The sequence below is a fragment of the Lathamus discolor genome, chromosome 8 (genome assembly GCF_037157495.1).
Source record: "Lathamus discolor isolate bLatDis1 chromosome 8, bLatDis1.hap1, whole genome shotgun sequence".
Taxonomy (NCBI): Eukaryota; Metazoa; Chordata; class Aves; order Psittaciformes; family Psittacidae; genus Lathamus; species Lathamus discolor.
In genome coordinates, this window is record NC_088891.1 from 18471816 (window position 1) to 18498351 (window position 26536).

The 26536-nt window shown below is 40.3% G+C and overlaps 1 protein-coding gene across 6 annotated transcripts in view; it reads left to right on the plus strand.

The window, feature by feature from the left end:
- Positions 1 to 26536, plus strand: part of USP3 (ubiquitin specific peptidase 3) — a 93124-nt gene that overhangs the window by 61654 nt on the left and 4934 nt on the right. For all 6 annotated transcript variants that reach the window (XM_065688045.1, XM_065688043.1, XM_065688047.1 and 3 more), the window contains 13 exons: positions 2440 to 2500; positions 4812 to 4943; positions 11988 to 12071; positions 13680 to 13761; positions 15828 to 15910; positions 17821 to 17934; positions 18629 to 18742; positions 22843 to 22989; positions 24643 to 24749; positions 24910 to 24990; positions 25917 to 26035; positions 26198 to 26311; positions 26425 to 26492. In XM_065688045.1, the coding sequence (XP_065544117.1) occupies positions 4861 to 4943; positions 11988 to 12071; positions 13680 to 13761; positions 15828 to 15910; positions 17821 to 17934; positions 18629 to 18742; positions 22843 to 22989; positions 24643 to 24749; positions 24910 to 24990; positions 25917 to 26035; positions 26198 to 26311; positions 26425 to 26492 (1196 nt within the window). In that variant the 5' untranslated portion in view covers positions 2440 to 2500; positions 4812 to 4860. The remainder of the gene's footprint in view (positions 1 to 2439; positions 2501 to 4811; positions 4944 to 11987; positions 12072 to 13679; positions 13762 to 15827; positions 15911 to 17820; positions 17935 to 18628; positions 18743 to 22842; positions 22990 to 24642; positions 24750 to 24909; positions 24991 to 25916; positions 26036 to 26197; positions 26312 to 26424; positions 26493 to 26536) is intronic.

Here is a 26536-nt window from a genome sequence, read left to right on the forward strand (position 1 = left end):
GCTGGTTTTTCTTTTTGGCATTGTGCAGAGCTGGTGGAATTGTTTGTTGGTTTGTGCAGACCTCTGCAAAATGAGCACTGCTTGAGTATCATGTCACACTTGACAAGCAAGCAGTGCAGGTATTTAAAATGCCTGAATGTGAAATTGTAATAGCTTGGTACGTGGTGGAAAGTAAGAGTCTGCATTGTAATGCTTTGACTTCCTGGTTGTGAACCAGTTCTGCCCACGGGTGATAACATAGTGAAAGCAAAAACATTATTTCAGAGTGGGAGATTTCTGTTGGGATTTTAATGCTAGAAAGACCATTTTGTGTTCCTGGCAAGGAAAGTGTAGAGTAGTGGTTTGGTCATGCAGCACTTAATCTGTGTTTGAGTGCATGAATGATTTTGGTTTCTGTTTCCTTTTTGTTAGGTTTTCTTGTAATGCAGGAAAGTAAAATTGTATCAGGGTAGATGGGTGGTCTGTATAGCCACCAGAAGTGAAACATGGGCTATTTAGGGTCTTCCCTTGCTCTTCGGTTTGCCAGTGCTAAATGCTGGTTTTCTCGATAACCTTTTGGTCAAATTAGACAAACTTCTTCCACTTTTCTAACTTGAAATGGAAGCCAAAACAGCTCTACCTAGCTGCCCTCCCATCTATTGCAAGTTTATGGTCACAACCCTGGGAGCCCCTCAACTTTAGAAATAGGAACGCTTGGTTTTTGAAAACCAAACCCAGAAAACTGAGACATGTGAGAAAATGTGCTTTTCAAGTAAAATAATAATTGTAGCAGTTGAAGAAAACAATTCTGGAGTCTTTAGTAAAGAGTTTCAAGTAACTGTTTAAAATAATATTTCTGTGGAATGTGCTTTTTTTTTCAGTGAAGATAGCAAAATTCTTAGCTTAAAACATTCCATGGATTGGGCCTGTGAATTGGAGTACAATAACTATATGTAATAATGAATTCAAATCCAAAACCCAGTTCCTCCAGAAGCAGTGTTAGCTAGTTCTGATTTTCTGTCTCATGTTTTTAAAAAAGGTAAAATCTAATGGTGAAGTATATTAGCTCTTCCAAGCAGCTAAGTCAGTCTCTTCTCTTTGTCTCTTCTTCCCCTGGCCTCACAGACCCTCATGGTTCTGAGGTCTTGTTTTAACTCTGACTGGCCCAAGAAGCAGTTAGTTGTTTTGTCTATTAAAAATAGGTGGCATCATACTCTGTATTTTTTGGATAATGGAAGTAATCTTTTTATGATTTTCTGCCCTTGCAGAAATGCACTTAGCATTTAATTTGTCTTTTCTCATCATATCAGTGAGGTATTTGAAAGTGCAATGCTATTTCTGTAAAATCTATGTTAATGGATAGTTAACAATTTTACTTTGTTCAAATCTAAGCATTGTCTGTCTCAGCATCCCTCCTTCAGTGACACCATCCAAATTGGAATTCCTCTTAAAATTTGAGGTTTCAATATCAATTTAGCTGTAGTTCTAAAATTGTGATCGTTTATGAAGATGCATGTAAATTTTATTGACTTGACTAATGGGAATTTTGCTCTACTTGCCTGTTTGACTGTGTTTGGACTACGTGGGTTATATCGAGATTTTGTTTCTAATCTGAATTTGCAGACTCTGCTGCCAGGTTGGGCTAGGAGCTGGACTCTGGCTTAGGATGGTGTCTCATCATTTTCTAGTATCTGTTGGTTTTTTTTTTCACTTTAAGCTCTTTAGATTCAAAACAACCATATTGAAGTTTTCTAGTCTTAGAAGATAGCTAAAAAACATAGATGACATCTTCTGATGTCTTGAGTGGTTTGTGAAGTGCACAGCACTGTGTTAGCATTATAGCCTTTCAGCTTCTTGTGCATGACTGAAAGGGCAAAATCTTTATGGATAAAGCCTTTACCAGCACTGCAGCATAGGAATACATATTGTATAAATGGTGTGTATTAGCATGCATTGCACAGTAACTTATTCTGTGTGCATCTCATCAGATTGCCAGGCTTTCTAGCAATACCTCTTTCAAATGCCTTCTTGTAGAACAAGTTTTATGAAAAGAAGTGCTGTGGCCTTATTAAAACCTAAAAGAAAGGTTTTTGAACTTTACCAGTGGTTTTGCTACTTCTGCGTCTGATATTTGTGTTGTATTTCAAACTCAAGCACAGCTCTTGTGGATGCAGTGCAAACAAAATGATATTTTTTGCATGGAAAGTAACAGGTAAATGTATCGCCTGCAACTAGAACCCCAGCCAGGAGAAGGCTCATGTGCTTTCCTGTCAATAGCAGTCTGTTAGTTTAGTCCCTAATAGAGGTTAATGAACATGACTGACTATTTTATATAACTGTGCTGCTAAGGTGGAGTCAGCAAAGCTATTCATAGCACTCAGCATGCATTAAACAACTGTAGTATTGGAGTCAGTTCATTTGACACTCTTTTTTTTTTTTTTTTTTTTGAATCTTTTACAGTGTGCCGGTCAAATAAAAGCCCATGGGTCTGTCTGACATGCTCCAGTGTCCATTGCGGAAGGTGCGTACGAAGTGTTAGTGTGCAGATCTTTTAACCTGACCTTTATCTTTTTCCTTTGTTGTTTGAGGGCCTTCATTCACAATTTTCCTGAACACCGTATAATTCCCTGAAATAAACCTTTTATGATCTCATGTAACGTTATGTTTATACTAATCACACTTCTTTGTTACCTTATGAGAGTCCAGTGGTAATAATCAACATGATTTTTTTCCCCAAAAGAAAAGTGGATGGTGAATGTGATTGCTCAGCTCAAAAAGCGCCTGGAGAACTGCTACTGCAGTGCGTTATTGTCTAGCTCCATTCTGTAAAAGATGTTTCTATTGTAATAAGATAAAACCAGTGAGAATTCTTGGAAGCCCACAAACGCAGAGTTGGCACATCTTACTTTTGGAACAAAAACAACTATCCAGCTTAGACAGAAAATGCCTTAAATGTACTGTAGTGTAGTTTTGGCACAAGGTTACTGCCATACCATAAAAGGAGTAGCTGATGTCCAAGTTCCTTCAGAGTACTCTTGGGTTTTGTCTGTATTAGTTGAAGTACAACAGAAGAATTTGTAGAGAACTGATACAGTCAATTTTGTTATTTATATGTCAGGATAATTGTAGAAAATTGGCCGCTACGTACCTGTTTGAGATGCACATGTGAGTGAGATTGCAGCTAATGCTGATGTTCAGAACCTGACAGAACCTGAGATGTGAACTTTTGCTCTGTCAGGTGGCATCTCTACTGGTGTGCTGTTAATCTGGAAAAGCAGCATTAAGTTTAGAGATGTTGTCTTTTAAAGGAGATTGAATGAACTCCAGGTTTTGTTTCTTTCATCACAGCTCCCCCTTTTCTTGATCACAACTTCCCCTCTTTTTTTGTTTTTCCAGCACAGACCATGATTTTCTCTTTTAATTTCTTCTCTAAATGTATACTTAGTGAAAGCTAAGAGAGGGGGTGCTGCTTTGTGGTATGTGACGTGTGAAGTGAATAGTTTGGAATATTTTGCTTGTTACTAACGAAAAAAGAAACAACATCACTGACCACATACAACCTTTCTGCTGTGCAGTTAGACTTTAAGTCAGTTATTTGTGCCGCTTGTTTTGACTTTTCAAGCTGTTCCCATCTTTATAATGGAAAATAAGGGAATGAGACGAATGTAATACACCTTGTAATGGGATTCCTTTTGATCATGAAATCACATGGAATGTTCTGTTCAGATAATGTTTGAGATCAAAGGAAGAGGACTTCACTTGAAGTACATCCTCCAGGTTAGAGTTATTTGGGAGCATTATTGACCATCTTACAGCAGCAGAACATTTCTGGTGGGAGCATAGCTTTCTAAACCTGGCATTTGCACTGGTAGGCAGAAAACCAACTCCTGCAGTGCAGCTGTCTCGTCTGGGTTATGACATAGCAGCTGTGGGATTCTGCCAGCACAGCAGCATTGGTAGCCTTGTGGCTTCAGTGCCTTAATCAGTACAGCTGCGTTAGCAGAGCTGTTTACACCTGCATGTGAGAACAAGTGTAGAATACAAAGACCTTCGCGTGGAGCATGTACAGAGTTCCTGCCCATTAGTATTACTGAGTTCAACAAGAAGGAAATGGGGGAGAAGGGAATTGCCTAAGGTATGGCCATGCAGTCCTATGTGTCAGTGATTTTCAGCTGAATCTTGGGGTTATTGCATCTCTAATTACACTTTTTTTATTAAAGATGCTTAATTTTCTGGATCCCAGTTTTTGAGCATGACAGTGCTCACTGTCAGCAGAAGAGTTGTGGGATTTTAGATTTCTTTTTCAGTTAATGTGGCCTTTCAAGTTCTTGAACTTCATAAAACATAAAATGCTCTAATATTAAATTGTGCTGTAGAATGGGAAAGCTTAAAATAGATGTGCTTTCACACTGGGGTCAGCAGACTGTTATAGGGATCTCAAGCATGATGAGTGCTGTGTGGAAAATAAAGTAGAACCATAAGAAAGGTAGATGGGAAAGCAATATGGAGAACTAACCACATTAAAGCTATGGAAAAAGGGAGTGAATGATTTTCTCAATTGTGAAGTTGCATCCCAGGGTTTGGTACAAGAATGCCAGGCTGTGGTTGCTGTGAAGGAGCTGGAAAGATTAATTTTGACATTGTGGAAGAGGAAGGGGGTAAAAAGCTAGAAAATGTAACCAGAGTTTTCACACAGGTGAATTGCCTATTTTAATGCCTGTGTAAATACTGGATGTTTATTAGGCTGCCTATTTTCTCCTTATTTTCTATGAATATTGGTTAAGTAACTGTTTAAAAGTACAAGACTTATGTTTGGTTTTCATTTATTTTAGATACGTGAATGGCCATGCAAAAAAGCATTATGAAGATGCACAGATTCCTATGACCCATCATAAGAAAACAGAAAAACAAGAGAAAGTTCAGCATACTGTGTGTATGGATTGCAGTAGTTACAGTACATACTGGTAAGGGTTTAAAACGCTGTGATTTGACAACATTTTATGTCCTGAAGGTGAAAACTCCTGTGAAGTATATTGTATTACACACATTTTTGAGCACTTCATTTCTTTATTTCCAGACCTGGTTGTTTAAAAATGGTTATGAAATAACCCTCTGCTTTTGCAAGTGTATTGTAGCACTGGTTACAGCTAAACCACTGCATTTCAAATGGTTTAGCAGAAAGCTTTTGAAATAAATGCTATTTATGTGGTTTGGAGTTGTTTCTGTTTGCTTTGGGGCATATTTAATTCCAAAAGCTGCTGCTTGGTTGTAGTTAACTCTTTCCATCAAATGGGTGAGCCTTTTATATATCCTTTATTTGTCAGAATGTCAGAAAGTAAAGTAACACTCTGTAGTTCCTGGCCAAGAGATGTGACCTCGAGGTGTGTATGTGTGTGTTTTGTTTGGGTTTTTTTTTCCGGTATTGTTTTCTGTCTTCACTCCCGAAAAAAGGCTTCTTTCTATTGGAGATTTAATGCAACCCGTATGAGTTTAAGAAAGTGATGGATCGTGTTGGGGAACAACATCAAATCTCTGGCAAGATTAAGTAGCAGAATCACTGAAGTGGTTCATTCTAGCAGTTTCTTAGGTTGGGGTATGAGCACTGTTTAGGGAGATTTAATAGTTAGGCTGGTAATAATGGGTTCCTTATCTTCCTTGTTACTTGGAAAGCAAAGGCTGGAAGACTATTGGAATCAATGCTTTTGTGCATTTATCATCTTCCATCCTCTTCATCGCATAGCAAAACTGTTGACAGCTACTTACCCGTTTCCTGTTAGCTTCATGGTTTCCAATGTATGTCATTACTTGTGCGGTGTAGCAGTGCAGGATTGGAACAGGGCAAATCTTGGTGGAAAGCGTGTTATGGTCTTGTATAATTATGGAGTGTATAGCTCCACTGATGGATGTCTTTTGTGTACTTCATCAGGGAGAAGATCTGCTTGCTGAAGTTTGGGAATCTAGGTTTATGAGGAATATCTCTTTAAAGTGTTTTTAGCCCTTGCAAGTAAAATCACAGTTAAGTGGTCTCACCTGAAGACACTTTGTTTGGAGCAACTCAAGAATTACCCAGATGGTGCGTGCAGCTGTACGGATATTAAGGATAGAAAGAAAGGTTTGAGTAGCTTTGTGATGTATGGGGATTTTGCTTCTATTTACATTTTATTTAGATGACCAGCATTTTTATCTGCTCCTATGTGAAAACATAAGATTTTTCCAAGTGATGTATATGTGCAGGTTAACAGCATTGGAGCAGCTGTGGGAAGCTAATTCCACTTTCTGATGTTGTTAACAACTGAGTTCTGTGCTGTGGCTTTTTGTTTTGTTTGAAGTATGACCTGTCTTCTAGCCACTCTGAAGGTAGTAATGTGTGGAGGAGTTTTAGCAGGGTATTTGAAGTCTTGATTGCATCTCCATTTACTGTGACAGATAGGATGCCCAACTTGCTGAGGCTTGATGAGTTACACTAGCAGGGCAGAGTACCCAGCCCAAACATGACATGGGCATTGCAGAATGACAGCCAAACTAAGGACTATAGGATCTGTTACTGAAAAAAAACTATGAGGAAACGTGAGGCGCACCTCAAAAAAAAAACAACTTGTGAGGAAAGGTAGGCGCACATTTAGGAAGCCCACTGATGTTTCATGGCATATCTGTGGTAGGGCAGATGAGAAGCGGTTTAGCATGTGATGTCTTTTCTGCTGTAATCTAAGTAGAAGGCTTAGTCATCTATGGATGAACTGGAACTAATTGTAGAGAGCTTTGCCTTGGGGAATTCCTGTTGTGTATAATTCATTAGCAAATTATAACTCTCCTGTGCTAATGTGAAGCTGAACAGGTTTCAAAAGCAGTCTATGTTTGCTTACGATTAGGCTTTTTTAAATAATTTTTTTCCCTAGCTGGTCATCAGAAAAAGATACCTGGGTTTGTCATTGCGCCCAGTTTGCTCAGTAGAAATGAGCCTGTATGTGTTAAAGATGAAGCAGAAAGGATTCTGACCAACTTCTGCCCCTTTATTTCAGACAGTACGGTGTGGGCTGCTATCAAATAGTGCTTGCCAGTTAAAGCAAATAGTTGGGTGAATTCAAGTAGTGACTCGCTACTGTGGAGATTGAATTTTGAGATGTTACTCGATAGCTGCTTCATTTTCTATAGGAATCCAGTAGATGGTATGTTTATGCAATGATGTTTCTTTGGAGTAAACTTTTAAAAGATTAGTATTTTATGCTAGCACTGTGTGCAACTCCAATAATTTGGACACCAAGTAAATACTATTCTAAGACTTAATTGAATGTTACTTCTACCAAAAAAACAAGGGAGATACTTTGATGTAGTGCTAGCTTTTCGGCTTTTATTTGCAGTTTTGTTAACCACACAGAGTTGAGTAGAATGCTGTTTTTAATTGCCCATGTTCCTTAGCTTGCATGATAGTAGCAGTGAACAGGCCTTTTGGGCTGTTTTCTAAGCAGAAGGCATTTAATCCTTAGATTTTTCTTTGGCCATGTCATAAACTTTCATGCAGTCATGATAGCACAGCCCGGGGTTTGCCTTAGCTGTTTTTGTCAGTCCAAGGGGAAGAAATACTATGTGACTGTTGAAGTTACTGAGGTTTATTGAATCTTGTTGCTAGTTCACATGCAGTCTTGCTGTAAACCAAAGCCAGATAAAGCCATCTGCTGTAACTGTATTTCAGCCTGGAAGGCTGGGTGTGTAAGGCTAGGTATGTATGTTTTCTTTGAAGACAAGCTTTCAACATAGCTTTGAAAGGAAAATGTTTCTGTTCTGGTGGGATGTGGTTAATTTTATATTTTTAATCTGAGATAAGGTATTTATTGTATTTATGAATTTGGTAATGTTTTGAAAAAACAGAGTCATGCTTGAGATACCATGGAGTATTGGGAAACTAGGGATTTGCATTCTGGAGCGTTTTGGTCTGTCTTCTGTGTCCTCTTATTTGCCTGTTGAGTCTTCAGAGTGGCAAAGTTGAGAGAACGTTAATCTTTCATTTATTCTAAGAATACAGCTCTCTTCTTGATCCTTTGATTACTTTTGAGACAGTAGATGCAATACTAAGTCTTCAGCTTGAATTATGTTTGATACCCTAAGCACTGAGAAAGAGACTCTCAAATTCCACTTTTTGGAGGTAATCAGCCTTTCAGTAAGTTCTAAAGGATTAAGCACAAAGAGTTTACAAGAAGTACAGATCTGTTTTATCTTCAAGCTATCCTATGGTGCTTTCTCCTGCTGCGTTAGTGGTGGTTTTTCTGTGTGCAAGAGGTAAAATGATATGTGTAAGAAACCTGCTTTCAGAAATACCTTTACTGAAAGAGAACTCTTGCGAATTTTTCTCTCTGCTAGTGCACAGACAGCTGGTTAGCACAGAAGAAGAAAGGCTGCCTTCTTTATGTATTTGCATAATATGCTTCCTGTGTTCATTTAATCCCAGACCCAACTTGCAGGTCAGATTTCTGACCCATTAACCCCCTTGTAATCTCTTAAAGGGACATGGTTGTGCTTGTGTGTGTGTTCCTGTGTTTGTCCATCCATGTCCTGTGTCCCTCCCCAGCTGATGTAAAAATAACTAAGTGCCAAGGACTTAAAAATTTTTCTTTAGTAGTTGTTGTTTGTGATGGTGGTTCTATGTGGAAAACAGATTTACTGGGCCAGTGCGTGAGCATCTGAAAATTAAATTGCTTGGAACCATTATTTTGTGTTTTATAGTCAGTGGAAATTAAAGAACATAAAAAGGCTTTTATCAAGACAGTAAACTTGAGTTAGTTCACTTATATATAGTGTTAGCACAATGAAGGAAACGTGGATTTTCTTATTTTCTCCTGTTCTGTAATTCTTCAAATCCAATGAGGACTTTAAAACATAGCATGGAGTTCTATAGCCTACTGAAACAGCCAGCTGAAGTGTTCTCCAGAGCAGTGCATACATTCACTGGCTTGCTGCCATTTTAGCAGCAAAGGAGGCCAGAAAAGACCAGGCCTTGGAGGTAGTAGAGGTGCTAAAAACAGAAGGTGTATAGAGAAGAAAATATTGTGCTAACCCATACAAGGGACCCTTCCTGAAATAGAGGATTTGTTCTGTACAATTGCTGTTAAAAGTGTATTGTAGAACTGCTGTATGCAAAAAGGTGTTTTGTTAATTTGTGATAATTTGAGGATCACAAATCAACGTGTTTTGAATGTCAGCTTCACATACAGGAGGTCATCTCTCAGCAGGTTACCTTTAAGGTGTGTGGGCTTTGCAAATTTTAAGCTACTGAAGAATAAACTACTTTCTGTGCTTATTACTTCTGTTATCCAAAACAGATTGGTTGTAGTGCTGTTATTACTAGTAGTAGTGGTGATTCCTCAGTGTTGCAAGGGAGGTGATTTAAAAAACCTGCCCATTAAAAAGAAAAATAGGAAAAGGTTGTCTTATTTTAAGTGAGTCTTAAAATCACTTTTCCACTGTTACAAGGACCCTGACATTTAATGATTTATTTGGTTTTATTCCTCCATCTTGGGGAAATGGTAGCTTGCAATTGTACGTATATGTGAAACTGGTATGTGAGATCAGACTAAAACCAATGTTAACATGATCTTTAGGACATGGGAGCAAGTATTAAATAATCTTTCAGGAATAAGTTGGCTTAGAAGCTTTCAGTGAACTTGCATCTGCTTTCAGTCCCTATTTATAAGCGTTTATAAATGTAATTGTGCTGGTATACCCTGGGGGTGTGGGCAGGCTTGGTATTAAAGTGAGGTTGGACTGTACTGTATGCACCTGCACCATGTTTACCTCTCTGTCCTGGGTTTAGCAGTAGCAGTCAGTTTTTCTCCTTCTTAGTAGCTGGTGGGGTGCAGTGCAGAGCAGAGCTGGCCTGGACAGTTTGGTCTGATGATTGTCCTTGAGGTGTGGTGTCCTGTTAGAGTGGCAAAAGCAGGAACACTTCATTAGGTAATTGTAGGTCGCTGATAAAGCTGAGCAGGACTACTTGAAGCATGGCTGAAAAATAAGTGCATTTACAGACTTGTTCCTTCTTCCAAACTTACTAGGTCTGTGGCAATCTTTAACAAAATAATAATAAAATCTGTTACTTGCAGTAGCTGTCTGAATAATTTCTAGATGTTGTGTAAGGGCTGTGGTCAGTATTTGGAAATCTGGAGAGTTGTATTGATTTCTCCTCTTGGAGGCAAAAATCAGTAGCGATCCTGGACAGATTAGTCTGACGGACTCCTTTTGGTGGCAAGGGCCTTTTCCCAGGAATTCAGTTTGAATTAACAGTAGCATTAATGCCTTTGAAATGCATTACAGGTTTATGCAACAAAGCATGTTGTAAATACCAGTTGTACCTGAAGTTGCTAGCCTCATTAACTTCCAGAGCATGGATCTGCTCCAGCAGAAGAGTAACCTGAGATGATGAGGATGTATTCCACATTTGAACCTGTTCTGTGCCAAAGGGAAAGGGGAGAAAATAGCCATAGTTCTGTTATTAAATATATCCAGAGTGAGTTAGTTTTTTTCACAGAAAGAGTTAAGTTACCTGCCACAATTTTAAGCTGCAGTTTGATCAGGCAAGAAATGCAAGGAATTTAGAATACAGCAAGGCAGCAGAAGTTAATGCTGCCTTGCAGCAGTGTTTTCCTTGTGACAGTTTTCTTTACTACTGTCCAAAAGCTGTCATGCACCGTGGATTTACGTGTACTCTGGAAAATAGTGAAATAAGGTGTGGGTTTTTTTTCAGAATTCCCTTAAAGATCCTACTCCCCCCTTTAGCAATAATCTGCTTTTTTGCACTGTATGAGGCCTTACAAGCCCACAGTTTTAATATTAAAGTGTAATGAACATCTTTGTTTCTTAGGAAACGCAAGAGGTTTGTAGAACGTTGGATTGTAGGCTTTTGTAACCCTTGCTTCTGCTGAGAGGCCATTTTGATTTGGCTTTACATTTGCTTTGAGGCTTTGGGAGAATCAGCTTTGTTTTTAAGCTCAGTTACTTCCTTTTGCACTTACCCTGAAAAAGCTCAAAGTACTACCTTAAGCTGCAGAAGAGTTTCTGTATATGTAAAGATTGTGTGAGAGACTGAGTGATATTTGTGGTTAAAGCACGAGGTGTGAGTTGCCACAGACTGTGATGTGAATTTTGACAAACCACTTAATCTTTTAGTTCATCTTCCCTGGTCTTGTTTCTGTAGCAGAAACTTGCATTATGTATGTATCTGTTCAGGACCTCAAGCTTTAATGATAGCTTTGTGGTATTATAATTAATAGATTTATGCTCTACATTAATAAAACCTTTGTAGTCTGTTTGCCTTCTGTCAGCTGATCTATTCTGATAAATCTTCCATAGATTGTATACTGATGCTGCTTTTGGTTACACCCTGCGTTTGAGTTTTTGCTGAACTGCAGTTCAGCATTGTGACAAGCAGTACATCATGCTTCTGATTTCTGATAAAGAATTGAGCTAGAAGAAAAAACATCTCATAAGACAGTGCCTGTACTTTACCTTGCTATAGGGTACTTTTCAGAGGTAACCAAGCTGAGCAGGTGTTGTGCTCCCCTGTTCCCCTCATATGTTCCACAGAATCACTTCAGTGCTTCCTGCACAAAGGCTTGCATGGCTGTTCTGGAGTACTTCACTGAAACAGCCTTCCAGTATCTGAAGGGGGCCTATAAGGATGATGGGGAGGGACTCTTCCTTAGGGACTGTAGTGATAGGACAAGGGGTAATGGGTTAAAACTTAAACAGGGGAAGTTTTAGATTGGATATAAGGAAGAAATTCTTTACTGTGATGGTGGTGAGGCACTGGAATGGGTTGCCCAGGGAAGTTGTGAATGCTCCATCCCTGGCGGTGTTCAAGGCCAGGCTGGACAGAGCCTTGGGTGACATGGTTTAGTGTGAGGTGTCCCTGCCCATGGCGAGGGGGTTGGAACTGGATGATCTTCAGGTCCTTCCAACTCTTAACTATTCTATGATTGTGTGAAATCCTTTACGCATTCTGATAAATGTTTTTGTTGCAGTTACCGCTGTGATGATTTTGTAGTCAATGATACCAAGCTGGGCCTGGTACAGAAGGTCAGAGAGCACCTACAGAACTTGGAAAAGTAAGTAGTTTGTTTACATCCAGACTGCTTTCGGTGGCCTTGTAATATTGCGTCATTTAAGTGGTATTTCTGGTTATGGGTATGTATGTATTTAATATAGATATTCTGGTCTTTCTGTGTGTGTGTGTATATGTATAAATATCCTTTTTATCCCTGAACAAATGGGTTTGTTCTTGTTGCTTCTTTTTCTTATACAGTAAATCTTATAGAAGCAGTGTATGGTGATGCAGAAGTTTAGATTTCTTGCTAACTAGCCAATAATTACTGACTTTCTCCATCTAAAAGGGAGAGAATTTCCAGAACAGAATCGTAGTTTTTTCAAAACAAGGATAAGTTTTTGGAGCAGAGAAATGGAAGCAGATAGGCAGGTACAAGCAGTCTTCCTTATTAATTGTGTAATTTTGTTTCCAAACCAAAAAGTGAAGAAGGCTTATGAACTTGAAATTGTGCAGAAGAGATGTGTTTTTCCTCTGCCTTTATCTAATGCTGCTCCACTGAAAAGCAGGTATTAAAATATGTGGGGCAGATGCTGTGGCCAGTGCTAGATACCAAGTAGTCTTTTCATAGTTTGGTTGGAAATCTTACATAAGACTAGGGAGAAGTACACATGCATGCAGTGCTTGCAAATAGGTTTGAATGCCCCAGAGTTCAAATAGGACTCCTACAAAGAAATTGCTGTGATTTTTGGTAAATCTCTGGATCTTCCTTGAGTTAATTGTGCCACTTACTCTGTAGTAATGTTAATACCTACTCTGTAGGTAATATTTTCATAGTTTTCCATTCTCTTTTTATTGGGCCTCTCAGGTTTGTGTAAGGAGGTATAAAGATGTTTTAAGTGTAATGAGAAGTGCTCAGTAGTATTTTGGAAATGAAACTCTGGGATGTACATGATGCTGTGGAGGCTTTTGTTGGGTGTAACAACAGGTTTTGAATGTTTGGAGGGCTTTTTAATTAATTAAAAAAAAAAAATAAAGAAACAAAACCCAAAACTGAAATCTGGAACAAGATAGGATTTTGCTATTGGATTACAGAGCAGCCACAGTGGTGGAATTGAGGGGGCAGTAATTTCCAGTGATGTGGAAAAGAATTCCTAATTGTAAATTTGTATTAAGGTTACACGAACATCACATATTTCTACTGAAGTAAGAGAAGTCAGCTATAAAACTTAAGTGCTAGCACTTGGGATATTTCTGATTTTTTGGTAACTTTTTCTGATCTTTTGAAGTTGCGATTCTTCTGATAAGGGTATTTTCTGGAAAAATCTGTATTAAGTATTCCTTTGATTAAGGAAAAGCATTCATGTTTTAGAGGAAAAATAGCATGCTAATAAGGCTGCTCTTGGGGGTTCCTACTGTAGCATGCATAACTTAAGGCAATTAACTTGGACATTGGTGTTGAAAACAGGATGTGCGTCTGTACTCTGAGGGAGATGCAGTCTATTTTACAACTATGAAAAACATGTTGCAATCAGGAAACTCTTAGCTGTCTTAATGACAGCTAATGGCAGATGTAATCACTCTGTTAAGAATTAGGATGATTATCTGTTGTCTTTTGCACACCATATTTGGTTTTTATAGTAAGTAACCTCTTTGAATTACTTTCCAACAGTTCAGCCTTTACATCAGACAGACATAGGAAAAGAAAACTCTTGGAAAACTCATCTCTGAACAGCAAGTTATTAAAAGTAAATGTAAGTATGACAGGTTGGTTACAGTGAGTGTAAAGGGTTTATTTTTAAACCTGTTGAGGTTAATAGTTAGCCTGGAGTTGAAATCGGTATGATCGGTTACCTGAATTCTGATTGTGAACTTTATCTTTTCTCATTTCCTGACCATGCACCTAGGAGAGCCCCTTCTCACAAAAGGACATTTTATATTTTGCTGCATTTATGTTGACCTATACCTTGAACTTCTCTGTGCTTAAGGAGTGTTTCATGTCAGGGTGGAGCTTCAGGGCAGTTTGAACTTGGTGGGATCATTGAAATAAGAAGGGGCTAAACATAAGACTTTTCTGAGCAGACAGAAACCTTCTGCACTGTTAAAAAAAAAAACCCCAATCAGGTGCACAGTTTTTTGAGGGGATAGGAGAATAGATGTTGGGGGAAAAGTGAAAAATAAACCCCAATGTTTCTTTTCAAGAGCTTTTTAAAACTTGCTTTCAAAAGGAACTGTGGACTATTCTGAAAGCTTTTCTCTCTCATCTTCCTGTTCTAACTCCAGATCTGCAGGCTACCACCCAGGAGGGAATGAACCACCCTTGCTAGATAGCTGAAGGGCTGCACAGTTTCTTCCAGACAAAGAATGTCCCAAACTAAATGTCTGTTATCCACAGGCTGGGATGAGGGAGTGTCAAATCTTCATGATTTCTCTCAGACTGTAGGAGGGAAAGAGCGGAGATACTGTATGTAACTGCTTCCTTTCACCCCCAGCTGGGAGGAGTGGTAGGACAGCAACGTAGTCAAAGGGTAAAGCTGAAATAATGGCTGTCTTCAGCTATGAGAAACAGGTACCTAATTATGAAGAAAAGCTCTTGAGAGGAATATAAATGGAAAGAAGAGAGTGTGGTGGGAACAAAGCAGTCACTGGCTTGCGAAGCTGCGGGAGGGAGGGATTAGTTACTTTACAGTGCACTTCCTCCAGTCAATTTGGGGTGCTGTGGTTGTGCTGTGTATGCTTCCTGTACTGCCCCAATCTTGGGGTGATTGAGGAAGCCCAGGAGAAACAGTGGAGTGTTTTTGCTATGACAATACACAGCATCATTGTGTAGAAAACTCAAAGCCAGTAAAAGCCAGAAGGAAAATTCTAGGCAACATTTATGTAAGAAGACAGAAAGCATGAACTTAATATTGCTTTTATTCCTCTTAGTCTGTGCTGTTTTCTTAGTTTTATTATTACTTGAATATTACCCAGTGCAGCAGAGAATCTTTTTATTGTTGGCACCCTGGATCCTTCTGTAGACAAAACTTTGCCCAAAACTTTGAACTTCCATTGTAATAATTTTGTAGACAAGAGAATGTGTCCAAGTGTTGTGGATTCTAGAAATCATAAGTGCAACACTGTCCAGATTTCTCTTCCCTCTCCTCCCAGCCCACCCTGAAGATTATTTGGCAAAAAGGAAGCTCAGCTGAGTGTAACGTTGCTCTAACCTATTGAAACTCCTAGGCTGTAAATGGTGTGTGTTTTGCTTCTCTTAAACACCTTGCTGTTTTCCTTGCACGGTCTAACTTGACTGTTTCTTTCCCAAATAAATTCTGTTGCTTGTCTTTCACAAACCCTCCTAGCCACCACAAAACCCAACCAAGACAGCTAGTGACTTAAAAAAATCCTGTAGGCTGCCACACTGTATATTAGGCGTGGGATTAGGTGGATAAGGATTGGTATTTTCATTTTGCAAAGGCACTTCTGGGAAATTGCTGTCCAGGTCTCACTGAACATTACTGGAGTGTAAATGTGTAACATACACGAATACTGGCTATAAAAAGTCTCTTTTGTCCTAATCTTGAGTTATTTGTGTAAGAAAAGATGTAGTATAGTTTTGTGTTGACGGGAGTGAGTAAGAAACAGGTTTCACATCAAGATGAAGCTTCAAGGCTGTTTGAGCTGGTGAGGTGGTTGCTTTGGCTTTGAAACTGCACTTCTCAAACAGTGTAGTTTATCATTGTTGAAATCTGTGCTGATGTAACAGCAATAGCTCTGTGAGGAGGAAGTGAGGGAGCAGTGCTAAGTCTTTCTTCAATTTCACTGTTCTCCTTTCCAGGGAAGCACCACTGCCCTTTGTGCCACAGGCCTTCGGAATTTGGGGAATACGTGTTTCATGAATGCAATCCTTCAGTCGCTCAGGTACCTGGAAAGCTTTCCCCACGCCTCTGTGAGAGTGCTTGTGTGCTATAGCATTGGGCCAGTGAATTTGGCACATTACCACTGTATGAAAGTGTACCTGGATTTGCAGAAATGGGTGGGTGCAGGTACCATAAGATTGTGTTTCGCAGTGTGAAGGACTTCCAGAAGAAATCTGCCATATCCTCAGTGAAAAAAGAGGCTGCTATGTAATTGCTGAGGCTGATGAAACATGTTGATGGTTACGGTCACCTTGAAAGCAGGGACAGTGCTTTGAGAGACAGGGGTCTTCATGGAAGTGTGCAGGAGAACAGTTTCTTCAGTGCTGAGATGTGAGACTTCATTTTCCTGTTGCCAAGACCACTACTGCTCTATAGTTGTCCTTTTGCATTTCTGAGTTTGCCTACTTCACTGGGAGGCTGCTGGTCAGGCTGTAGCAAGACTAGTTGGTCTCCGTTTTCTTTTCTATCATTCAGGATTCCTTCTCGGGAGTTAGAACCATGGAATTATAGGGTAGTTAGGGTTGGAAAGGATCATCTAGTTCCAGCCCCCCTGCCATGGTCAGGAACACCTCACACTAAACAATGTCACCCAAGGCTCTGTCCAACCTGGCCTTGAACACCGCCAGGGATGGAGCATTCACAACTTCCCTGGGCAACCCATTCCAGTGCCTCACCACTGTAACAGGAAAGAATTTCCTCCTTAGATCCAATCTAAACCCCCCCTGTTTAAGTTTTAACCCGTTACCCCTTATCCTGTCACTACAGTCCCTGCTCAAGAGTCCCTCTGCAGCATCCCTATAGGCCCCCTTCAGATACTGGAAGGCTGCTATGAGGTCTCCCTCCACGCAGCCTTCTCTTCTCCAGGCTGAGCAACCCCAGCTTCCTCAGCCTGTCTTCATACGGGAGGTGCTTCAGTCCCCTGATCATCCTCGTGGCCCTCTTCTGGACTTGTTCCAACAGTTCCATGTCCTTTTTATGTTGAGGACACCAGAACTGCACACAATACTCCAGGTGAGGTCTCACGAGAGCAGAATAGAGGCGAAGGATCACCTCCTTTGACCTGCTGGTCACGCTCCTTTTGATGCAGCCCAGGATACGGTTGGCTTTCTGGGCTGCGAGCGCACACTGAAGCCGGCTCATGTTCATTTTCTCATCAACCAGCACCCCCAAGTCCTTCTCTGCAGGGCTGCTCTGAATCTCTTCTCTGCCCAACCTGTAGCTGTGCCTGGGATTGCTCCGACCCAGGTGTAGGACCTTGCACTTGTCGTGGTTGAACTTCATAAGGTTGGCATCAGCCCACCTCACAAGCATGTCAAGGTCCCTCTGGATGGCATCCCTTCCCTCCAGCGTATCAACCGGACCACACAGCTTGGTGTCATCGGCAAACTTGCTGAGGGCGCACTCAATCCCACTGTCCATGTCAGCGATGAAGATGTTAAACAAGACTGGTCCCAACACCGATCCCTGAGGGACACCACTCGTTACTGGTCTCCAGATGGACATTGAGCTATTGACCACAATGTTTTCAATGAGTTCAGGCACTTGCTTCTTATGTTCTGTTATAGAGACTGGTGGTGGAGATTAGAAGTGGTAGGTGGAGGTAGACACAGTTAACTCAGAAGATGGAGTCTGGTTTGTTAGCGAAAACCTTCTGATACCTCAGTCTGTCGTGGTATCTCTTAGTCAAAGCAGAGCCAAAATGTAATTATTTCAGGTAGTTGGGATGATAGTGGTAAGTATAGAAGCTGAATATTAGTTTCCGTATTTCTTGCATCTTGAACTGGTTGCATTGTCTTTACCACTGCATGAGGTTGTGTTTTCACATTTCAAAGAACAGACTCCAGAATCCTTAATATTTTCTTTATTCTGTGCCCTTTAAGGGTTTTTAATTAATTTTTGCTTTTTCTGTAGTAACATTCAACAGTTTTGCTGTTACTTCAAAGAGTTGCCTGCTGTGGAGCTGAGGAATGGGAAGACTGCAGGCAGACGAACTTACCACACCAGGAGCCAGGGGGATAACAATGTGTAAGCTTCATGTTCCTTTTAGCACGGAACTTGAATGGAAAACAGCAAATGCTTGGGCAGCAGAGTCACTATAGTCTTTCAGTGTTGCAGAGTCATAGAAAAATGATTCATGGGGGAACAGTCATAGAAAAACAGTTGACTGTGCCAACAAAGAAACCTGTATCACTTGCAGTTTGCTTTTATGTAAGTCTGTTGCTGCCGAGGGCAATATTCTGATGCATCAGAAAGCAATGGTGTGTAACCGCATTTAAAGCACAGTTAAGAAGTGCTAGTTACACGTACTCCAGGCATAATGTTACTTAATTCCAGCTAAAATAGTCATGGGGATGTCTCTGCATATGAACATACTACCAAAAAAATAAATACAATAAAATAATAATCAGAGTAAGTGATTCACAATCGTAGCTTTTTTGAGCACGTGTTAAAGGGGCAATGTTAGCAGAGTCTCCATCAAAATGGCAAAAGGTGGATAGATTTCCAGGTGAGTCCTCAGGATCTGAAATGTAATTTTCCTGACCTGTGTCTCTCCTCAACATTATGGGTAGGATTTTGGACATAGTATCTTTGAAGTACCCAAAAGGATATTTACCCAATCATTACAATCTTAACCAAAGTAATGTAGTGTTGAGCTAGTAAACCTTTAAGCCTTGTAACACAAACCCGTGTTAATCATGAGCTTTTACTTTCTTTCTAGTTCATTGGTGGAAGAATTCAGAAAGACGCTCTGTGCTTTATGGCAAGGGAGCCAGACTGCATTTAGTCCAGAATCTTTGTTCTACGTTGTTTGGAAAATCATGCCAAATTTTAGGTAAGTTTTGTAAAGAACAGCAGTGTTCTTGATTGCATCCTTGCATTGCTGGTGTCCTACTCTAAAACATGCTGAATCTGCAGGATGCACTTTGCAGCTTTCCCATAGGCCCACAAACATGCTTTGAAAAGGATCTTCACTTTGATCTACAGTTTTGTGCTTTTTTGCCCCTGCCCTTCTACCACGTGCTGCATTGTTGGAGAGGACAAACTTCTCAAGTGCTGAAATAGTAGTATTTGTACCTTGGAGCCACTGCTTCAAAGGGCAGAGAAATCAACATAATGACTTGCCAAGTGGATGGTGTTGACAGAATGCAGCCTTGGTTTCAGTAAGAAAGTGGTGTAGTGTCATGCCCAGGACATGTAGTTAGAATTAGTTACAGCACTTACAGGTCTAAATATAAACATACTGGTTGAAACTTCCTTGATTCTCTCAAAATATTGTAGTCACCAGCTGGACATGAAATAAGGGCTATAAGAAAAAAAAAAAGTCCTATGGATAATAGACGTTTTGTGCCCTTACTGATAAACAAGACGATAAAAAGAAAGGGAACAAGGCGGTTACCCAAGTAAATCGAAGTATCGTTCCTCTCCAAGGTCTCCCTGTCCTGGCCCCTGAACCTCTTTCAAAGGAGCACTGAAACCTGTTAGGATATATTGTGATGAAGGTAAGTTGCTCCGTGTTCTCAGGTAGTAAAGATGTTCTGTTATCTGTTACATCTCCAGCAGTGCTGAAAAGATGCTGTGAAAACATCTGCTCATTAAGTAACCCAAATAGCACAAACCTATTTATTCTCTCTTCCACACAGCCAAATACGTTTCACTTGGCTTACGAGAATCAAGGAAGTTTAATACCAGTAGCTGCAAGTAGTGACCAAAACATTACAGGCAAATGAACATCATCCATATTGTCCTTGACCGGTCTCCCTGTTACAGTCTTCACTGTAATTCTTGTTAGACTAAATGAGAAACCAGTTCATTGAAGTTCCTCAAGCAAATTTTCAGCACTGTGGGTTCTGTCACACCTTTTAAAATAAAAAATTGGGGTTTTCCCCCTTCCCTTTTTATTCCCAGTTATCTTGGAGCACGTCCATGATTAATTGTTAAGGGAACTCATTTAATCACATGGAAAATAGACTCTGCTGCTCAATAGATTCCTGCTCCCACATGATCCAGGGAAAAAAATGGAATTTCTTGAGTGCTTAATTGTACCTTGTAAAGCTAATGATGGTACAGTAATAGTTCTACCATGAGTGCCTCTTGTGAGACTGGGACGATAAGATGGTGGCCAGAGCAAGTGGTGTGTTAACAGCAAACCAGCCATATTGGCTTCTATTTATGAAGCCTGAAATGATGGGTCAGGAGGAGGAAACAAGGTTGCAAATGTTGTTTAACTGTGTTAGCCCCAGGAGTTTTCAGTTGTTAAAGGCAGGTCACGCCTGCCTCCAAGGACTGCAGGTGCTGCTCTTTCAGCTTGTAGAAATGGCCCTCTGCCTCATGTTGCACACAGAGAACAGAGTGTATGATGTATAGTTATGATAAGCACAATTTGAGTGTCTCTGAGCTCTAATGCTGCTATGGAAGTCCTGCTCCTTGACTGTTGGCCAGAGTCTCCTGCATGCCAAGATGGTTCTGTAGCCTCATGCAGAGCTGCAAGATGTGTATTTTTCAGATTTACTGCTGTATAAACAGTATGTTCTGTTTTCGTAGTAACTGTTCCTGTTTATATCCTATCTTGTTACTAGTAGGAAAAGGAATGTCAGAGGTGGGCTTAAATTGAGTTGCTTCAGGTGGATGGAGAGCAGTTTTATAGCACAAGCTGACTGTCAGAGAAATGATGCTTTTTGCTGAAGGGCTTTTAAGATCATAATCAGTGCATTGTCCCTATCTTCATGTTCTTTTAAAGATCTCTGTCTATACTTGGGCTTTTTAACAAATCCAAAGAATTTTTCATCTACAATTAATATATTTGTATATGAATATATTAATATATTTGTAAACTCATGCACCAGGAGCACAGCCAACAACATGGAATGATTCCATAGGTTAATTTATCGCAGAGCAAGTGTTCCATGTACTTCAGAACTCTTCTGGGAGGAGTTTAATGTTGAGAAGGTGTCTTAAGCAAAGACTTCCCATGAGTTTAATCTTCAGCTGTTGTGATTGTTTATATGCTTATTAAGTAGAAGACACTTGTCTTATATTGAGTAAATACTGCTGTGTTACCTCAGCAAGTTTAAAATGATCTCACAGTGTGCACAGTTAACATGCAGCTTTGAAGTTGAATTCTGTTTTACTACTTTGTTTTCATAATACCATATAATTGTTTTGTGACTGGGAGACTAAGTCAGTCCTGGGTTTGGCTGTTCAGGACTCTGGCCTGTCGAAGCACAGCAGTGTTTCTATGTAAAAGGTGCTGCTGATATTTTTCAGGTTTCTGCCAGACCTACATACAAACTCAGTGTGTTCTTTTAATGCTGCTAGCTTGGAAGAAAACATTTATTTGAGGAGAGGAAAAGGCTTTGTTTCATTTTTATTTTGTTACCTCCTAGCAATACTGTTGCAGGACATAGCTGTGTTCTACACTACGCATGTCAGCCTCAGGTTGCATACTTCTGTTGCACTGAGTCTATTCTCATGTCTCTCCAAGTACTGTGCCATGAGTGTTACGGACGCTTTGCCTTCCCTAAGCAGTAGCATTAAAAAAGTCTCTGATGTTCTTTCCCAGGCATTCCTAGGTGACAGTTATTGCCAGTACTTACAGGGAGTAGTGAGGAGAAAAAGGGGTAGGAGAAGCAGTGGTAAACCAGCTTAAAAGATTGGATAAGAGGAAGTGGGGAAAGCCAGTTCTACTATGTAGGGATTTTTGGAACTAGGCCTACAATGACTTGCACATCTTTACATCAGTGTTTCATAAACCTTCCTCTGTTTCACTGTGTATGCTTTCTTGCTTCAGCTCAGTATACATCTTAGAGCTGTTGGTTGGTAAATTTGATGCATGATTTAGCTTAAATAACTTTGAAGGCATATTTTACCCTAACAGATTCTCTTTTCCCTTCAATTAGGTTAGTTAGTGGTGAAATAATAATGGTGACTCTTTGAGCAGCACTGCTGCTGATAGCATGACACATCTGAGACTGGAGGCCTATTCCTCATGATCCAAATGCCCAAGAGATGCTCTGGGTAACCCCCACCATCACCTCCCCCTCCCAACAAATAGTGTGTGGGTTATGCAGGGGAGGTATGCAGTTCTGAGCACAGCTATAGATCTCACCCTAGAAGAGGAAAGAAAACTCTCCTCCTAATTATTTCAGACTTCAGTTGTTGCTGAAAGATGCCTGTGGAAAGCAAACCCAAAGATTAAATTCCAGGCTTCGATGGGGAGGGAACAAACAGGCAAGTAAGCATCTGGACCTGCCAGAGAGGATGGGATCAGTGGCTGAGTGAAAACCACTCTGCAATACTGACTCTCAGTCCCAGGTGAAAAGTACGTTCTGTGGTGTCTTTGAAATCTCAAACCTGGCAAGATGCAAAGCAATCTGTTGACCATACTTTATAGTGGTTTCAGAATAGGGATGAATACTGTGCTGTCTGAATTGTGATTGTAGAGGTTACTCATCAAACATAGTCAATAACAAAAGGAGAAATGCTTTATTGTGAGTGAGGGGGAGGTTCCCACTGTGTACTTCTAACTCACATGTACATGAGACTTCAGATGTTACTGGTGCAGGCTGAGTTTGGTGGGGCCAATCAATATGGCAGCTACATTAAGCAATCGTGTGAGCAAATGTGATGCCTCTGCTGCTCCCTGTTGTTTTCTAAAAGGTCTCTTGCTAGCTAAAACGTATATTCTTAAATGCTTCTCCATCCTCACAGAGAGGCATGCAGAGGGCAAATGAGCTGCAAAGGACCAAAATTGTGTCATTTAGATGTTGCTGTACCTTTCCAAGGGCTTCCTGGAGAACTGTTCTTAGTACAAAATAAGTCTGTATAAAGTCTGGTCAGTATTATGAAACCAGCAAAGGTTCTTGTTGGTGACCCCGATGTTCTCACTAAAGCAACTTTTTGATTGTGATGATGTTGTTTCATTTTTCTCTTAAGAGGATACCAGCAACAGGATGCTCACGAGTTCATGCGTTACCTTTTGGACCATCTACACCTGGAACTCCAGGGTGGCTTCAATGGCGTCTCACGTTCGGTAATTCTGCAAGAGAACTCTAGCCTGGCTGCGAGCAACAAATGTTGCATGTAAGAAGAGTTATGGTTTTTCTGATGTCTTCCAAACCGTAATGCCTTTGTATGGTCTGTGTGCAGAGGAGCTGAAATCTCAAATTCGGGCTTCCTTGATAAGTTTTCTTTAGTGTCTCTGTCATGTTACCAGTTATGAAGCTGCAGGTTCTAAAGGATTAGCGTCCTATAGGGTGTTCACTTTCCAAGGGAAGTGTCTTAGAGAGCTTTTGCCAGGTGTGAGTGATCATACAGGCTAATCTGTAAACACCTTTTAATTCGTTAGCAATGTTAATTCGGATTTTCAAGTTACTGTGTCTTGAAACGGAGGCAGTCCATGTGTTTCACTCTTCTTTCTGTACTTCTGAAAGTCTTGTTTGTTGATTCTGTCCCAGGTGTGTGTTCTCTCAGATTGAAACTGTCATAGAGAGAAGACAGTTTGTTTCAGGAAGGAACATTAAGTCAGTTCAGCCTGCACACTAGGTCCCTAAATCCTTGGGTTCCCTGTGTAAGAGCTGAATGAATTTCCCCTTCCTACACCAATCAGGACACAGTAAGCAGTTCTGAGAGATGCAGGATTTTATAGATGCTTCATTAGGAAAAGCCTAGAGTTCAGTTTGTGCTCTTCACCACATGCATGTTGCTGTGCTGATGTTTAAAAATCCTACAAAGTCATCTGAAAGTGTTCTTAGAATTGAAGTGTATTTGAAATCAAAACCAGCTGTTTTGTCAAATTAACCCAAGGAGAATTTAAGTTTTGTTCAAGTACCTTCTGTAAATTTGTCTTGAGAACATCTCTTGAAATGCATGGTGGGGTTCAGTTAGCTGCCTTCTGTGGAGGGCAAATGAAGGTCATGTGCACTTAAATGCCTCCAGTAAAGTAATCCACTGCGAATGCTCTCCCTGATTAATTTGGGTAGCCAGGTCCTTCAGCTCAAGTGCAGCGTTTGAATTAACTGTAAAGGTGTACCTGGCATGTAGATAAGGACCACGCGTCATTGCAAGCTTGTGTCGGAGCTGCAAGTGCAAACTAGCATGGCTAGGAGGTGTGTAATAAATAATGTAACTTAAAACTTGTTTTAATTGGACTATGAGAAGCCAGTCCATTATGTAACCTCCTAAAAAATATTAAGAGTGTAGTGAAAGCATAGAGAACAATGTTGGTGATGTGTATCAGTTGTTAATGCCCCTTAAGCTGTCTATGGGAGTGAAGTGCAGAAATACGCTTTAGGAAATCAAAGTTGCTTGTAACAAAGTGTGTAGGATTAAAACTAAAACATTTTTGGCCTACCTAAGAGGGAAGAATGTTTTGTTGCAGAAACAACCATAATGAGTGTCCCCCTGTGAGCATCAGCTCTCCTCTGCAGAAATGCAGTTGACCCAGGTACCTCCAACACTGACATTTTGAGCATGTGCTTAGCGTATGAGCAGTTCACACTTTTGTTAGGTACAAGGTAAAGCAAAGGCATTAATGCAGCTAAATACTTGCACGTACAAATACAGCTGTGGGGTGAATGAAATGCTGAGTGGATGAACTCAGTCTCTTAGTTATACACATGGAAAAAATGACTCTGCCTAGTGGCGGTGAGTTGTAAGCAGTAAATGTGAAACAGGTACTGGAACTGAAGCTCAGACATTCTGACTGACTTCCTCTCCCTGATGTGGTTTCTCTAGAAATGGAGCATCTACTGTTGTCACAGCGATTTTTGGAGGCATTCTTCAAAATGAAGTCAACTGCCTAATCTGTGGGACTGAATCTAGAAAGTTTGATCCATTCCTAGGTAAGGTGCTTCTTGCTTTCAGAATTCTGGGTGACTTCAAGCAGAAAAACAAATCTGAAGTTTCATGTATTTAGGTACATTTCATATATTTAGTCACATGATTGAACCAGCATTTAGTCTGAAGAGAGTAGGCTCTAATGTTTAATCTTTGTTTTTCTAGACCTTTCTCTAGATATTCCAAGTCAGTTCAGAAACAAACGTACTAAAAATCAAGAAGGCGGACCAATGTGCACACTACGAGGTGAGAGTGCTTGGATGATGAAATCGGGACTAAAGAGTATGCGCTCTTCAGAGCATCTGTTCCCAAGGAGCCAGGCTTTCACTGGGGTTGGGACTTGGTGCCACGTGCCACCTCGTTTTATGAGATGCTGTGGCAGAAAGTGGTAAGGGAACTTTCCATGCGGGTTTTATCCCAGTCACTCTGTACTGACATGTGATTATGATAAACTGGGGCTGAGAAGTGCTTCAGGAGGTCAGCTGAGCATCAAGGAGGCTTCCATCAGGCAGGGTTTTTGTGGCTGAGAGTGTCTCTAATATATTCAAGTCCTCCCTCATCTGCCTTGTTGCCTGCTGGTGCTTGCCATGGCTCTGTGCTTAGAAGTATGTGGCCTTGAGAGTCGTCGTAAGGATGACTCTTGGCTGTTGTGCTTGTTAAATGATATAATTAAATCCCCAACAGCTGGGCAGTAGTGCTGCTATCGACCTTGGTTTAAGAGATGTTAATTTCTACAGATCTGTGAATATATGTGCTGCAGATTGCGGTATATTAATCAAAACCCCATGATTTTCTGTTCACTTTGTACCTAAAACCAAATCACCTTTACAGCTGAGTCCTCTTTGTTAGAAAGTCATTTATTGTGCTGAATGTTGGATGGAATCTTGTTTGAAAGATAGAGATTATGTGGATGCCTTTTTCACTTGAACTGCTTATAGCTGTGTTTTCAGGACAGGGAATGCAGCATGTTACAACATGTTAATGTATTAAAGCATTGCACAGCTTTTTGCTACACAGACATATATAATAACTAGAATGACTGCAGCAGACAGGCACACCTTTTCTGTATTGCTGTAATTGTATTTCACATTACAAAAATCACATGATGTCATCTTGAATCAGGTTTCTGATTTCTGTGGGTGTTCTGTTTTGTGAATGTTGTTTGGTTTTAGATTGTCTTCGCAGTTTTACAGACCTGGAAGAACTTGATGAGACAGAGCTGTACATGTGTCACAAATGCAAAAAGAAACAGAAGTCCACCAAAAAATTCTGGATTCAGAAACTACCAAAGGTTTGTATAAGTATGAAAAGTGACAGTGTGACGGTATGTCAAAGGTAATAAAAACTCAGCTGTTAGTACACCAACACCTAACCCTTTCCTGGGCTAGTGCAAATGTTGAGCACTGAGTTCAACTTCTTCCTCTAACGCGTCCTTTTTTCTTTGATCCTGTAGGTGCTATGCTTACACTTGAAACGATTTCACTGGACAGCATATCTGAGAAACAAGGTTGATACATATGTTGAGTTTCCCTTACGAGGCCTAGACATGAAATGCTACTTGTTAGAGGTATGAAAACTCACCGCTACTTTCTGTAGAGAGTTGTTCCAGAACACATCTGTATTACAAATTACAGTAGGTGCTAGTGAGATTTGAAGAGATTTCTGTCTTTTTAACCACAGCCTGAAAACAGTGGTCCAGAAAGCTGCCTGTATGACCTTGTGGCTGTTGTTGTGCATCATGGTTCAGGGTGAGTACATGGAGTAAGCCTGCTTCTTGGCCAGACATTCTCCC